Below are 15,445 nucleotides of genomic sequence, written 5' to 3'. Positions count from 1 at the left end.
TCTATAAAATGCATTGCTGTTCTGTTGTCCTTAATCTTAAAGATTCCTAAATGCATCTACTTTCGGAAGGCCAAATAAAGTGCTTTTGCTTTCGCCTAGAAACACAGCGTCTCCCTGACATGGCTGCTTCAACACTAACTGCGGTTACTGAAACCACGCCTTCTTTCTTTGCGTGCACATTTGGGCGGCATTATGCAAATATTTCCACATAGTGAGGTAGATATGTGGGGGCGTGTTAGAACGAGCCGTTTTAGGGGGGCGTGGCAGAGTCCTAACTTTGATAAAGAATATCTCTTTGGTTTTGAGACTTTAGTCTTTGCAACTTCAGGGATCTTATCTATGCACAATCAGCTTGTAACACTCCAAAGAGAAAGGAAAACTTGAAATCGCATCATATGACCCCTTTAAATTGAATACATTTTTAACAAGGTAAACATCTTTACTGTAACTTTTGATTAATTTCATACATCCAGTACATTTTGACACTTATGAATGGTAGAGTACATGTACATATACTACATTTGCAGTGTACTGTACAACCTGACTGCTTAGCCTGGGATGATGTATCTCACAAAGTAATATAACCAATCTTCCACTAAACAAACAAAAAAACAATAATAGAAAAATATCATGGCTGGTCTGCAATTTGCATTCTAAATGCATCACAAGAATATTTAACATATATAATGATGAATTGCATTTATTTCTAAGATAAGTGAAAAACATCCCGTGTTAGTTCACAGGACAACAATGTAGCATAAGGCAGTTTAAAACATTTACAAATATTTCATTTACTATTTTAAAATGAAATCGGTCATATTAAATGTAATGTAACAGTAATAATACTATTAACTATAATTTGAGGAATAATTCAGAAGAAAAGCATTTTCAATCTCGCCTGGGAGAATCCATGCTTCTAAGTCTACCTCGACTGTGTAGCATGAAGTTTGTAGTAGTATTCCATTCCGAAGACACCCATAGTGTGAAATCTTCACAAGATTAATGTCTTACCTCATCACAATCCCCCTCCACCATAGCATAGATGGCCTTTTTAACAAGGTTGGTGCCTAATAAAAAATAAGTACAACCTTTAATCAATCATAACACATATTACAAATACCTGTTGAACATGGTAAATACATGCTACAAAATGTATATTTTGATTATACTTTACACTGGGGACACGTACTATAGCAATACTGTTTATTACGGTCACGGTAACATGGTCATGCCAAGTTTTGGACACATAGCAGGGTAATAATATGTCATTTTTTGTTGTACATTGGAATATCATTTAAATACGAGATATACCAAAATGGTAATCAGTCAGTAAAATTGTATCTCTCACTATACAATGATATTATTATATCAGACGATGTTGGAGGCTAATATTGATGATACATAAGTGAATGACAGATCTATGAATAGACACAAAGCAAGTAATAATATAAAGTAATAATATACTACTAATAATAGTTTTAGTATGAAACATCATTCTAGCAAAAGACAGGTAGTAGTGTTTCAGAAGTGTCTAATGTGGTTAAATATGAGGAGGAGTAAAGCCAGGCCATCACTTCAATCAATATGAATAAATTAGACAAAAAAAAAACAGTATAATGTTTTGGACATGGTTATATAATGGTCATGCTTTTGAGACATACCATGGTAAAAACATTTATTTATTTTTGTGGTAACTTACTATAGTAACATGTTTATTTTAGTCGTGGTAACATAGTATGTGTCCAAAACCATGGTAGTACCGTACTGTTCTCTGATGCACATTGAAATATCATTTAAAATCCAAGATCAACTAATATGCTAATTAATCAGTAATATTTTATACGTTTCTACATAAACGCTAGACATTTTGTTATATCAGAGATGATATTGAAGGCTTTGATACGGATCTCTTCAACACCATCAAGAATACCTGAATGACAAGATACATACCAGAAAGCAGAGCTGAGGCCAGTTGTGAATAAAGTACCTATAGGTGTAAATGGAGTAGGGCTCAGATAAGTCTTTAGTTATGAGTCGGATGATATCAGGCATCTGGAGCTCAGACTCATATCTCACGTATCGGATGGAGTCGTCGTGCTCCTCCAGCGCTAGTCTCGACATCCCCGCCACCGGAGCGCTGTCAGCCGCCGCCTGTTCTACTCCAGCGCGCTGCGGGCCCGGGCCTGACTCAGCCCCAGCCCCAGCCGCAGCCGCAGCCGCTCGAGCCCGATCCCCCGAACCAGTCCTGCTACTTACATCGTTCTCCAGTCGGCAAGAGCTGCTCTCCGTTATCGCCATACTATCAGTGCAGTTTATCCCGTTGTTCGGCGGCGACTGGCTCTGCGATTTATCACTACATCGTTTATTTCTCGTGAAATTGTTGTTTTCCGTGTGCTCGCCCTGTGTTTCACCGATCCCGTCCAAGTGGTGATCGGAAGCGGCGTTTTGATTGTCGGACGGCCGGTGTTGTTGGACGTGGTTCTGGAGGCGAGTGTGGTTGCACTGGACCCCGTTCAGCTGGGCTGTGTGGAACTGGGCGGCTGATGCATTAGGATGCACGTTGTTCAGGTTGGATTTGACTATCGCCTTATGGTCGCTGGCGTGCTGGTGTCCCGGGCCGGGGCTGATGATGTCCCGTCCCTCATCGTGGCCCAGTAAGGTGCACCCGTCCACGGGCAGTGGTGTGATCTCGCTCGGGGATGAAGGCAGTGCGTTAGGCCCAGGCGGCACTTCAGCCATTCCACTGCATACAGTTACTATGATGACAGAAAAACGGGGTCAGAATCAGCCTCTCGCAGCGAACGACAAGGACAGACGCCCGTCCGGCTGCTGGTACCTGATAAATGTAGGGATAACGTAAGGCTCGTGGACTATCTCGTGTCTGTTCCTGCCATTGCTCAATTCACTCCACACTGGCCTATTATCTGCCGTAAAGCAGAGTAGATGATTTACGACACTATGCCGGCGCGTTTCAGTAAAGGATGCTGGGAAATTGAGTTTCATTCAAATTTAAAGTGCACTATTTATTTATTTGCATGAAAACAATTATTAACACATTTAAAATACACTCGTATCACGTGAATACACTAAAGCTATCAGTCTTCTAGAAAAGAAAAGAAAAAACTATTATTCGAGCAGGTCACCCCCAAAGCAGTGTTATTTTAGTATGCACTATTATTGTAGGCACTCCTCGAACTCATGGGCGCTGCATGTTGAAAGCACAACTATTATTCGAGCAGGTCACCCCCAAAGCAGTGTTATTTTAGTATGATCTATACACTATTATTGTAGGCACTCCTCGAACTCATGGGCGCTGCATGTTGAAAGCACACGACCAAGCTATAGCAATTTAGCAACTTACGTTTAAAACAGCGGCTTCACAATTCTGAGGCATGAATATGTTGTATTTGTATTGAATGTTTAATTTATGTTGTAATACAAAACGCCGAATTCTCTTTTAGGAATGTACACCAAAGACATCCTTCTAAAACTTCTAAAACGCCATTTAAAAAAAAACTATACAATTCCAGGAACGCGCCATTGTTAAACACATACATACATACATACATACATACATGGTCCTAAATCTATTTCCCAAGAAGAGCCACTAGATGGACCTATACATCCAATTCTGTGCGACTTCGCCCCAGGGCTCATCATTGATGCAGTGTTTTGAGTGTGCGCTCCTTAAAATTATATGCTAAAGGAGAATTGTCTTAGTGAAATGATGCTCTCTTATGACTACAGCATGCTACAAATAATGTAGACCAATTCAAGGCACAAAATAAACTGGAATAAACTGTTTTATTAAATTGGAAACATTTTCTTTTGATTACCTCAAAAAAAAGTGATTTTAATGTGAATTGTAATGTGTAAATGAGAATTATATTTTTATATTTTGATTCAGTTATTTTTTTTCTCACAAAAGTCACTTTTTACTAAGTTTTAGTAGCCTAATTATGTTTTATGTTTACACTATTTTAGCTATTAGTTTTTTTTTTGTCTATGTAGTTTTTATTTATGGATTTATTTGAATTTCTGTTTCAGTTATTTTAGCACATCAAGTTAATCTAAGTGAAAAGGACAAATGTTGAAATGGGAAAACTATATCTGAAATAAAATGTTTAAGTTTATTTTTATATTTTTTATTTTGTTTCAGTTTACATTTATTTTATTCTTTTTATGGTCTTAGTTTTAGTTAACTGTAATAACCCTAATTCCAACATGACGAAACATCTATTAAATCACATAGTTCTCAATATCTCAACTATTTTTGTTACCAATATATTTAAATCAAAATGAGTCATTTAATTATTACAAATAAACATATTATAGCTTGAATTAATAGTTTAATATATATTTATTTAACAATGTTGGAAGACTTTTTTTTCAATATAATAAAGACCACATAATATCCAATAGGACGCAAGATTTAAAGGGGTCCTATTATGCTTTTTCACTTTTTCAACTGAAGTTAGTCTGTAATGTTGCTGTTTGAGCATAAAAAAGATCTGCAAAGTTACAAAGCTCAAAGTCCACTTCAAAAGGAGATATTTTATTCAACAGAAATCACTTTACAAAAACTACAACGAACGACTCGTTTGGACTACAACGCATATTTTCCGGGATTTGTGATATCACAAATATCGACGAATGGGATGAGACCTGGTTGAGCTGCACTAGAGAAGGCAACGAGTGTTATCACTATGTTGGAGACACGCTAGCTTTCACAAGGCCGACGAACTTAGAGTGGTTACAATCATCCGGGTTTAAATCACCCTCAAATTGATTTGATTTTGACGCAATATTTACACTGAAGCTCGCAGGCGGCTATGGTAAGGGGCGTGACATTTTCCCGACCAGGCGCCGAGTGCTGCCAATCACAACACACACTGGCCCAGCTAACCAATCACAGCACATTTCGTATTTCAGAAGGCGGGCCTTCATTTGATACAGGAACTATTCGAGCCGTTCATACCAGACTGAGAGAGGTGTTGTAATAATGTAAAATATGTGAAAATTAATGTTTTTCGAACAACCTAGCATGAGAGCCTGTTCTAGTACACCCCCAAAACAAAATCAAGACTAAAAAAGCATAATAGGACCCCTTTAAATAAAGTAATTAACCATCTTTTTTCTATAATGATTCATAATTATTGTAGAAATTCCAATAGGAATCCTGAACACATTCCTTTAGAATTAATGTATGATGGGGAATGACCCAATTCTCTGAGAATACAGACAGACGCATAAAGCGGAGGACCATACTGGAGACTTGCTTCAGCCATAAGATTGATCACGCTCGGTGATCTAAGGAGAAAATCCTTGTGAGAATGCAGCCCTGCCTTGTTCTTACAGAGACACAGCAAGGCAATCAGTAGACGTGGCAGACAATTAATCTCTCAGACAATGATTTGCTTCAGTGGAGAGCTCTTCTGTGGCTCCAGCTGAACCATCATCATCATCTTTCTGTCTTCTGCATGGGGATTCTCAGCTGTAATTGACAGCCAAATGCAACTCAGCTGCTATTTATAGCTATGCAGAAATGGCTTTCTGCCCAGAGCCATACAATGTATATAAGGTGACGCACAATTTATGCACCAGTTTGGTTTTATAACATTTAGCCAAAACAGATATATCCTATAACATCATAGGCTGCATAATTGATTTCCTATTGTAACAATTAAAGACCAAAAGTAAAGGGTCCTTTCGTTGCAAGTTGGATGACTGGTATTTTTAAGTCTGCATTAAGTGTTTTTGTTGGGCAGGAGAGAGACCGAGGCAAGCTTAAGTGGGACCTCTATGGGTCACTTTGGAAACTAATTAAGAACCTCTTTGGATACCAGTCTGGTATTTCTCCTCAACAATTGCCTTCTCTCCTTCTCTCCCACCAAAATACACTCTTTTCAACCTCATCAAACAAACACAGGGCCAAAGTCCTCTTGTAAGTGAGCTCAAGGGGCCTCTATATAAACCAGCTGAATAGCTAATAGGGAAAACCAAAGCCTGAACACCAGTAAACACTCGGGGCCCAGTTCTGAAGCAAAATGAAAGAACTGTTAATTGCATTTTAATTCTTCATTACTTCTTATTAGTGACGATGAAAGAACATTTGATAAAAAAAAAACCTTTCTTTATATTAAAAACCCTTAGTTAATCACTAAATATATTTATATAAATGAAAAATAATAACATTAATATAATAAATGTTTATGTCATTAATTTTATATCAGGTCATTTTCAGCTAAATAAAGGAGTCATATTCACACAAAAGACACATTCTGTGAGACGCTGAGTATTTTATATTTTGACAGATTAGAAAAACCATACTGTTGATATGATAGTCACACTGTAAATGTAAGTTAACACTGACAGCAACATTTGTCAGAGGCAACATTTCCGTACAGAATATCATTTAGTGCCTGATCTTTGTTTAATATCTACAATGATTTATTAAGGTCGGTGTGCATCAACGAGATGCTGTCACAGCACCATGAGTCCAGAGGACACCGGGGCGTCACCTGTGGAGTTCCAAATGTAATATTCGGAGGAGACCAGCTCTCGTGCTAAAGAAAAAAAAAAACGTATATAGGTTAATTTCAACAGTCATTTATTTTTTTTCATGTCAATAAGCCACTGTGAACTTATTTCAACATGCAATCATCACTGAACTGTTATTTTAGATTTTTTTTAATATACTATTATAGTATTTATAATTTTTTTTGACTTTTTAAAAATATATTTCTATTTAGCATTTATTCATTTTATTTCAGGTTTAGTCATTTTAGTTCTTCAGTTTAAAAATTTTATTTCACTTAGCTGGCAAGGCAACATTTTTCTATTTTAAGTTTTTTTTTTATATCTAATATCTACATTTTTATCTAATTATCTAAAATGTATGTTATATTTTATTTCAATTAACAAAAATTATTTTGGTAGTTTTAGTTACCACTCACTTGTGACAATACGTGGTTTGGCAGATGAGTAAACCTGCACTGAGTGTTGGTCCACACAGCAACCAGACAAAGTCAAATCTGGCACACGGAAATAAAGCTGGAAAGAACACAGTGACAGATGACATGAGCTGTTATTAAATACATTAATACAGACATCCTGTGCAATAAACTGAGTCTTAGTATCTTATTATATAAAGAACAAATCAGTTGATGCTGAATTCACCCTCACTTTTATATATGCGGTGAGTCCTGTGCACAGAGGGTCTGTCGGTCCAGCAACAGTCCCTGAAAAATGAACAGTTCCCTCCAGTGTTGCTTCACGGGACTTTGGAAACTTCTGACCTGAGGAGGTAAAAAGACATATGTCAGTAATATAATTATAAATAATAACAATAAATTGAAATATCATGGAATATTAAGAACATACAGTACATACCAAGGACCCAAACCAGTAGGTTCTTCTCTTTAGACACCTCAAGCTGTCCTGAGCTCACTTTGACCTCCACACTTCCCATTAGATTCCTGTGAATAAGCACGCACAAGGGCACTATAACAGCCAGTGTACCATTTATAAGCACAACAGTACCAGCTAAAGACAGACAACTAGATAAAGAGCCATTATAAATATCTGACCGTGTAAATGCTGAACCCTACCCAACACATCTACAGTATAGAATTAAGCGTTTTACTACAAATTAGTGTAACTTACTGGTTGAAAAATGGAATGTGTGCGTCGCAGTACTCAAAGCTGTTTTTGACACTTTCATGGAGCTTCAAGATGACATTGACCTTCAAATGATTCTCCTCTGCCTTCAGCTTGAAGGAGCCAAGAATTGGTGGCACAGGTACCTCAAAAAAAGTTATAAGCACACTACAGCTTTTAGTGTGTGTGTGTGTGTGTGTGTGTACCATAATGAGATAGAATTAAAGTAAAACACGTACACACTGTTGTTCGGAAATCTGTTGTCAGTTTTTGTTTTTTTAAATAAATTAATACTTTTATTCAGCAAGGATCTATGAAATTGATTAAAAGTGATAGTCAAGTAATTTATAATGGAATAATTCTATTTCAAACAAATGCTGCTCTTCTGAGCTTTCCTTTCATCAGAGAGTTCTGCCAAAAAAATGCTTATCAACTTTGTTGATTCAAAAAAGTAATTTTGACATATTAGAATTATTTCTGAAACACCATGTGACACTGATGAGACTGGAGTAATGATGCTGAAAATTAAGCTTTGCCATCACAGGAGTAAATTACATTTTAAATTATATTAAAATAGAAAACCGCTAATTAAAATGTTGCTATATTTTTGTTCAAATAAGAGACTTCTTTCAAAAACTTTTTTTTTTTTTTTTTTTTTTAAATCTTACCGATTCCAAACTTTTGAATGGTACATTTTTGAGACAAAACATAAGACAAACTATTGCCAGAATATGCTTTACCTGTGAGGTGTAACTACAGAGTCTGAAAAGCTCCAGAGGTGGTGAGAAAGGGAACTTGTATGGCCCTGAAAAGGCGGAACTGTCATTCTCGTCCACACTGCAGGCGGTAAGAAGGCTTGCATCCAGAGACGTCACACAGGGATGGACAAGAATGTCCTGCAGGGGCGAACCGTTGTGTGGGAGTGTGAGGGTAACGATCACATTGGGCAGAACACCTTCAACCTCACACTGAAAAACATGAAGTAATAAATGCAATGCAAGTTTATAACCAAACATAACACAAATCAAACTATATGTTCAGTATATAGGATGAGGACTAACTTTGCACATGACCATGCCGTACACATCCCAGATATCTTGTTGACTACTCTTGCCATACTGCATGGACCTCACCTTCTCGGTAAGGGCCACACTTACTACAGCCCTGCCTCGATGGACCCCTGCCTTCCAGGCTGGCTGCTTTTGAGCCCCCCCTGGGCTTGGAGCCACAGCAGCAGGCACTAATCCAGCAGGAGGAGGGGTGTCCAGTGGCCTCCCCAAAGGGCAAACCTGCAGGAGCACGGAGGGAAGAGCAGCCAAACGGGAGGCCAGCACATCAGGCTCTGGTTTACCTCCAGGGCCACAAAGGAAATCCTGCAGGCCTAACAAAAGAGCTAAGCCCTTAGAGACTGAGGCCAGGCTGGGGAGAGGTGGCCGAGGCTCAGGAGGTGCTTCCACTAGAGGAAGGCAGGCTAGGATTAACACTCCCTGAGTGACTGTGAGCACAGGCCAGAGGGTTCTCCCACCCGGGCCATCCAGACGGAGCTCCACAGCCGGTGAGCGGTGCTGACGGGCACAGTCGTCCCGTACTTCCACGTAAGGTTTGTCAGCATCCACCAGGCCCAACTCTGTCAGCAGAAGCTGGGGTATGACGCGGTCCTCCGGAACGGCCACATATTGAGTTCCAGCCAAGGATTTGGCACGGAACTCAACTGTTGGGAATCGCCTGAATTAAAAAAAACATAACAAAAGAAAAAAATTAATAAATTGGCTATGTTGGGAAAAGCTTTCCAATCAAACTGTTTCTGTAGAAAGAGCGCTGTTTGCATTTTCTGTTTTCATGGAAAACCCAGATAACTTACTGCATACTGTATACCACCGTGCAATGTGTTCAACTTGACTTTACGCGTGTACGAGACAGGAAGTAAACGTGCTAAACTGTCTCAGGAAAAATGCCAAAGCTCAATGCCCTTCACAAATAATTACATCTCTAATACCACTTTTACCAATATTATATTACTGCCAATATGATTGCTAAAGGGCTGTTGGTACGCCAATGTTGGTATGCCAATAATACCAATATTACTTGTTAAAGGGCCGTTCACACCAAGAACAATAACTATAAAGATAACTATATTAGCATCCACAACAATGCATGATAACATTCTGTTTATAATAAGCATGTGCTACATTTACCTCATCTGCCACTTTAAATGTTAAGTCAGGTGGATTCTGATTGGCTGTCAATGTTTTTTTTTAATCATTCATCAGCTGGAAAAAAATATGTTCTGAAAAATATTCAAAAAATAGTTCTGAACACTATGCATAGCAATATCATTTGTGTCAGTAGCTGTTGTTATAGTTATGGTGTGGACTTCCCTATCCTCATAGAATTCGAGCGATTATTAAAACTTTACAGTTATCGTTAAAGTTATCATCCTTGGTGTGACTGGCCCTTAAGCATATCCCATCATTCATCATGTTCAGGAACTCATGTGCCCCGAAAGGCAAGGTACAAATACTATATACAGTACAGATGCAGAAAAAAGGATTAACAGTTAGTATTCCATTCTAAAAAGCCGCTTTAAAGTAAAAGACAGTATGCAGTACATACTGCACAGTATGCAGTACGCAGTACGCTAATGTTCCTTCACAGAAAACGTCCTTACCTGGAAAAGCGCACTTTTCCAGATTCACCCTTCTCGTGCGAGACAACCCATAGTGCTCGTATACTCATGCTGCTGGTTACGTCCCTATGGATGAGTGCGACTAGTCTCACATGCCAAACATTTAGGGAAGTATGCAATTTTTAGCTCACTCGGTAAGACGAAAGATTATTATTATTTTTTATTTTATTTTTTTTGTCACAGTTCGACACAGTGTGACCGATATAAACTTCTGATCTTAACATACATGTTCAAAGAAATGAAAGCTAAATAGAGGAACTCGCCTCTGTCATGTTATTCTCACGTGACAGTTTGTGCTTCCTGTTTGCCAGCGATCACGTGACACTCCGGGGCGTGGTCGAAACGAGGCGTCGATGCGACGGAGCTGACGCAGGATCAGCCGTAAACACTGCGCTGTTTTCGAATACGTTGGAGTAGAATATCAAAACTGACCCCAGACCTGCTCTCAAACGCATATCCCGCTTATCCTTCCTCACCTCGTATCCTCTCTTTCTATTTCCGGCCCAGTCATGGCAGCAGCTGGACGCAGGAAGCGACTGTTTTCAGAATAGATATAAACAACAAGGAGCAAAATATAGTTACTACGCCGTTTAAAGGAGTATCCTTTCGCTTTCTGGCGCTTTGAAATATGGCTACGACAGCCCAGTTATTCGAGGTAGGTCTCTTTTTTCCCCCTAAGCTGTCACGGTCTGCGTTCCAGCTCAGACAAACTGTTTTCATAGCTCATGTAAGTGCGTGCAGTATATACATTGTTTCGTTTTGATATATAATGACATGCTGCATGCAGACAGTAGATTAACACTGGTGTCACATGAAGCCTCTGCCCAGCTGTTCTGGTTTGGGTTGTCAGACGATCAGAACTCTTCAGATTCTCTAGACCACCTTTGTATAAACAGTCCAGATGGTCATGCTAATTTACTAAAGCATATTTTTCTATGCATGTCATTAGCAATTACATTTAGCTTATTATTCGTTATTATTTTTGTGGTCTTAACAGGAACCCTTTGATGCTGATGAGTATATCGAGAGACTGGCATGGAGAACACCTGGAGGAGGGTCCAAAGGAGGTGCAGAGGCATTTGACCCAAAAAAGTGAGTCAAAAATATTTATAGAGGTCATAAACATACACCACAAGTTGTTTGACTTTAAATGCATGTTTATCGTCATCTGGATTAAATACCATTTGATCTAAAGCCTTCTGCTTAAATATTTGAAATTAGTTTTGATTTCCTTCTTGAAATTGTTGAGTTGTCTTCTAATTGAAAACAAGGTGACAGTGTAGATGGCAAGCCCTTCAATACTGTACAAATAGAATCTTAAGATGCACCTCATGCAATTGGTAATGAGAAGCTCAGAGTGTGCTACCTTATAGAAGCTGAAATATAAGATTTGGACATTTGGATAGACACCGGAGTAGACTGAGAGAGAGGTGAATGTGATGGGATCTCGTAGTTTTGATTATACTTTATTAATACTATTATTCTAAAATATGGAAAAAATATTAATAAAGTAAGAGTAAATGCACATATGCTTGTGATTGGTAGTGTCGTTTTTAGATTGTATTCATTTTCAGCTCTGCAGCTGTTGCATTATTTAAACTCCTAAGAAGACTATATGCAGTTTATATGTGTGAAGTGCATTCATGCTGTGCATGCAATATATAAATCGTCATTTTTAACTTATACACATTAAACACAGATTTCTGTTTGTTTATTAACAATACTAAGAACAAAATCATGCTTTTAGATACCAGATCCTAATAGTCTTAGCCCTATTTAGCACATTTGATTTAAATTCATTTTAAATATTTTTTTCTAAATAAAAGCAGAAAATGCAAAAAGAAAAGATCTGGCATGTTCTGGGACTAGTTATACATACAGTGGCCCAAAAAAGTATTTACAAGCCTAAACCACACTTAAAGGGGTCATATGATGCGATTTCAAGTTTTCCTTTCTCTTTGGAGTGTTACAAGCTCTTGGTGCATAAAGAAGATCTGTAAAGTTGCAAACACTAAAGTCTCAAATCCAAAGAGATATTCTTTATAAAAGTTAAGAGTCAACCACGCCTACCTAAAACGGCTCGTTCTAACACGCCCCCACATGTCTACGTCACTATGTGGAAATTTTAGCATAATGGTGCCCAAATGTGCATGCAAAGAAAGAAGACGTGGTTGCAGGAACAGCAGTCGTGTTGGTGCAGCCATGTCAGGGACACGCTGTGTTTCAGTGCAAAAGCACTTTATTTGGCCTTCCGAAAGTAGATGCAATTAGGAATCATTAAGATAGCTTTCAACACAACAGCAAAGCATAAATGTTCGGCCAATCACAATGCACTGGGTCAGCTGGCCAATCAGAGCAGACTGTGCTTGTCGGAAGGAGGAGGCTTTGTTGAAAACGACCCGTTTGAGAGAGGCGGGGCATAGAGGACCTACAATAATGTACAGTATTTGAAAAATAATGTGTTTTTTGAACATTAAAGCATGTTGTCATATTCTGTTACACCAAATACACCAAATAATGATCTTTAAAATAGCATCATATGACCCCTTTAAACTTGCTGTTGCCTAATAAAAAGATGCTTTTAAAGAAATATAGCACAAACCCTTTAAAAAAACACATTTCACAAAAATAAGGTAAAATAAAAGAAGTTTAAATAGATGAAACAATATTGTTTAAAATGAAGACAAATAGTTTGGGCACTTTGTGATGGTCAAATGTTGGACTCTGTTAGGGCACCTGTGTGAACTTAACTGACCTCATAAGTATAGTTAGTTGAGGGAAAACATATAAAATGATTTATTTGCAAATGCCACTTGTTTTGCCACATATATTTAATTTTCTAATGCAGTGAAATTCAAGTGTCCAAAAACTTTTTAAAGATCCTTTTATAATAAATGTATAGCGTGGATGTGATCACAACATATCATTTTGTTGAAGTTTGACTAGTTTGACAGTCATTTCACTGTCAGAGACAAAAGCATAAAAAAGACCAGAAGTTTACTTGAACACACACGGACACAGCAAAAGTGCTTTCGACTGTCAGAGCAGAAACATCGCCCCAAATTTTACACCAAGCTCTCAAATAACCCACCATGAAGAGGCTGTTGTGAGCTGGGCAAACCATTGACTTACAAATGATGGAAGAGAACAAATTTGAGGGGAAAAGATGGAGAGGAAAAAGAACTTAAGCTGCCAGCGGCGTTTAGGGAATTACGGTGATATGAGATTATATACTCATCACTTCAGAATGTTTTGCTACCACCCAGAGAATCCAAACTTGCTGAGTTGGAGCTTTTGACTTTGCTGTCCTACAAGTTCTTTGAAATGCAGCTGACGAAGCTTTTGGTTGTATGCGCAAGGTTTTCTAAATATGTACGCGCACACGCACAGCGAGGCTCTTTTTATGAAGTACCACAATTTATGGTAACAGGCCATTAGCTGATTTGCTGCCGAGGTAAGTGCTTATGTGATCTTGACAAATAAGATGCTCTCCCTGGATGCTTTTTTCGCTTCACAGTTTGAGATCAGTCTCTCAGATTTTTTCGGCATCTATTTGGAGAAGCATTCATGAAAGATAAATGCATCTCAGCCCAGCATATACTGATCCCTGCCGTTGAGCTGGTTTCAGGAACTGGGAACAGAGCTACAGGCATTTTCATATGATTGGTCAGGTTTTATATAACATTTCCTCACAGATTACATGCTAGCCAAGCTAACTTAATTTGGGACGTAAGCCTACATCAGCGCAAATCCGACTGTGAAATAGATCCTTTTTCAGTGTTCTGTGGACACAAAGAGTGTTCTTTGGAGCGCTCACCGAAGCCTCTGCTCTAGTGTACTTTTCATGTATGAAAATGACTCCAGAGTTCTGGTTGTCAGCGATTCTCCTCCTTTTGGCAAGTAACTATTATCCACGTAGGCCATATGAACAAATTTCAACATACAGTGGGATTCAAAGTGTGTGGCCACTTGTGAGCTTGCATTTCTTAGGCTTTTTTTCCATAGTAAATTAAATTGTCAGCAATTGTTTAATTGAAAAAATTAATATACATTTTTGTATTTGGCACCACATATCTGTAAAATCTGATGATCATGTTATCCAGCTTGATTTGAGTGTTAAGAACAGCATTCTTATGAAAGCAAGAAAACCTGACCATATGTACAAATTTTTATTGGGTTAGTGACATAGAAATAGTACATAATAGTTAATAAAAAAAAAATTCATATTCATATTTTTCATTGTTTTGTTTTTCACTGTTCCAAAACATAAAACCTTTTTAACATAAAAAAAAGACTTTTCTTTCAGACTTTTCACTGTATTACACTCATTCACTGGAAAACAGTTTTTATTTGAAATCAAATTTTTTGTAATAATGTAAAAGTCTTCACCAGTGTCGGCGAAAGTTGCTTTTAAAAGTAATGCATTACAATATTGCGTTACTCCATAAAAAAGTAACTAATTACGCTACTTAGTTACTTTTTATGGAAAGTAATGCGTAACGTTACTTTTGCGTTACTTTTTAAATCTGGACAGGGCTTGCTTTTTTGTTTTTAAAATAAAAAAAAGTTATATTTTTGGCAAATATAAAAGCCTTTTCACACCAAAAGTGAAATGAATAAGCCTCAGGCTGAAGGGAAAGTAAATTTACGTCTGTACAGTAGAATGCAGAAGAAGAAATTTCAACACACTTCAACAATAAAAAAAGACACACAAATGTTTGTCTAGAGTAATTTTGCTTATTAGTATGGTTGAACTGGATCATCGAAGGTCAGAAGAAGTGAAGTGACATGTGGCCAAGTATGGTTACCCATACTAGGAATTAGTGCTCTGCATTTAACCCATCCTAAGTGCGCACACACACAGCAGTGAACACACACAAACCGTGAACACACAACCGGAGCAATGGGCAGCCATTTATGCTGCGGCGCCCGGGGAGCAGTTGGGGGTTCGGTGCCTTGCTCAAGGTCACCTCAGTCGTGGTATTTAAGGTGGTAGAGAGCACTGTACATTCACTCCCCCCACCTACAATCCCTGCCGGTACGAGACTTAGCAAAGACGATTGGTTAATAGAATGGGATTAAATACATAAAGGATATTTG

At 38.1% G+C, this 15,445-nt stretch overlaps 3 protein-coding genes across 4 annotated transcripts in view; 1 reads left to right on the top strand and 2 right to left on the bottom strand.

Moving 5' to 3' along the window:
- Positions 1–2,944, bottom strand: part of LOC107559868 (N-alpha-acetyltransferase 30-like) — a 3,955-nt gene extending 1,011 nt beyond the window's left edge. Inside the window, exons 1-3 of the mRNA XM_016243887.1 lie at positions 1,931–2,944; positions 1,761–1,771; positions 1,012–1,088 (exon numbers count right to left, since the gene is read on the bottom strand). Coding sequence (XP_016099373.1) covers positions 1,012–1,088; positions 1,761–1,771; positions 1,931–2,739 — 897 coding nt within the window. The 5' untranslated portion in view covers positions 2,740–2,944. The remainder of the gene's footprint in view (positions 1–1,011; positions 1,089–1,760; positions 1,772–1,930) is intronic.
- Positions 2,945–6,263: 3,319 nt separating this feature from the next.
- On the bottom strand, positions 6,264–10,629 carry LOC107559890 (adaptor related protein complex 5 subunit mu 1). The gene is made up of 8 exons (XM_016243908.1): positions 10,328–10,629; positions 8,721–9,384; positions 8,400–8,627; positions 7,666–7,805; positions 7,393–7,478; positions 7,186–7,298; positions 6,957–7,053; positions 6,264–6,566 (listed from the first exon to the last, which is right to left on the bottom strand). Exons 1-8 carry the CDS (start codon positions 10,393–10,395, stop codon positions 6,484–6,486), a joined length of 1,479 nt encoding a protein of 492 aa, XP_016099394.1. The 5' UTR covers positions 10,396–10,629; the 3' UTR covers positions 6,264–6,483.
- A 207-nt stretch (positions 10,630–10,836) lies between these two features.
- Positions 10,837–15,445, top strand: part of LOC107559889 (exocyst complex component 5-like) — a 21,723-nt gene continuing 17,114 nt past the window's right edge. The window contains exons 1-2 of one of the 2 annotated variants that reach the window (XM_016243906.1): positions 10,837–11,000; positions 11,343–11,437. In XM_016243906.1, coding sequence (XP_016099392.1) covers positions 10,974–11,000; positions 11,343–11,437 — 122 coding nt within the window. In that variant the 5' untranslated portion in view covers positions 10,837–10,973. Of the gene's footprint in view, positions 11,001–11,342; positions 11,442–15,445 lie in introns of both variants that reach the window. The other variant, XM_016243907.1, reaches the window with a different exon arrangement.

This window comes from Sinocyclocheilus grahami, unplaced genomic scaffold (assembly GCF_001515645.1).
Source record: "Sinocyclocheilus grahami isolate Dianchi unplaced genomic scaffold, SAMN03320097.WGS_v1.1 scaffold704.1, whole genome shotgun sequence".
NCBI lineage: Eukaryota > Metazoa > Chordata > Actinopteri > Cypriniformes > Cyprinidae > Sinocyclocheilus > Sinocyclocheilus grahami.
Note: the sequence above shows the minus strand (reverse complement) of the source record. Positions and strands in the feature narration are given on the sequence as shown.

Bases quoted from the DNA above. Each gene is read 5' to 3' on its own strand.
- LOC107559890 (XM_016243908.1), bottom strand. From the start codon at position 10,395: ATGAGTATACGAGCACTATGGGTTGTCTCGCACGAGAAGGGTGAATCT. The intron at 7,299-7,392 runs GTATGTACTGTA...TTACCTCCTCAG, and splicing joins CCTACTGGTTTGGGTCCTTG to GTCAGAAGTTTCCAAAGTCC. The intron at 7,054-7,185 runs GTGAGGGTGAAT...TGTTCTTTCCAG, and splicing joins GACTCACCGCATATATAAAA to CTTTATTTCCGTGTGCCAGA.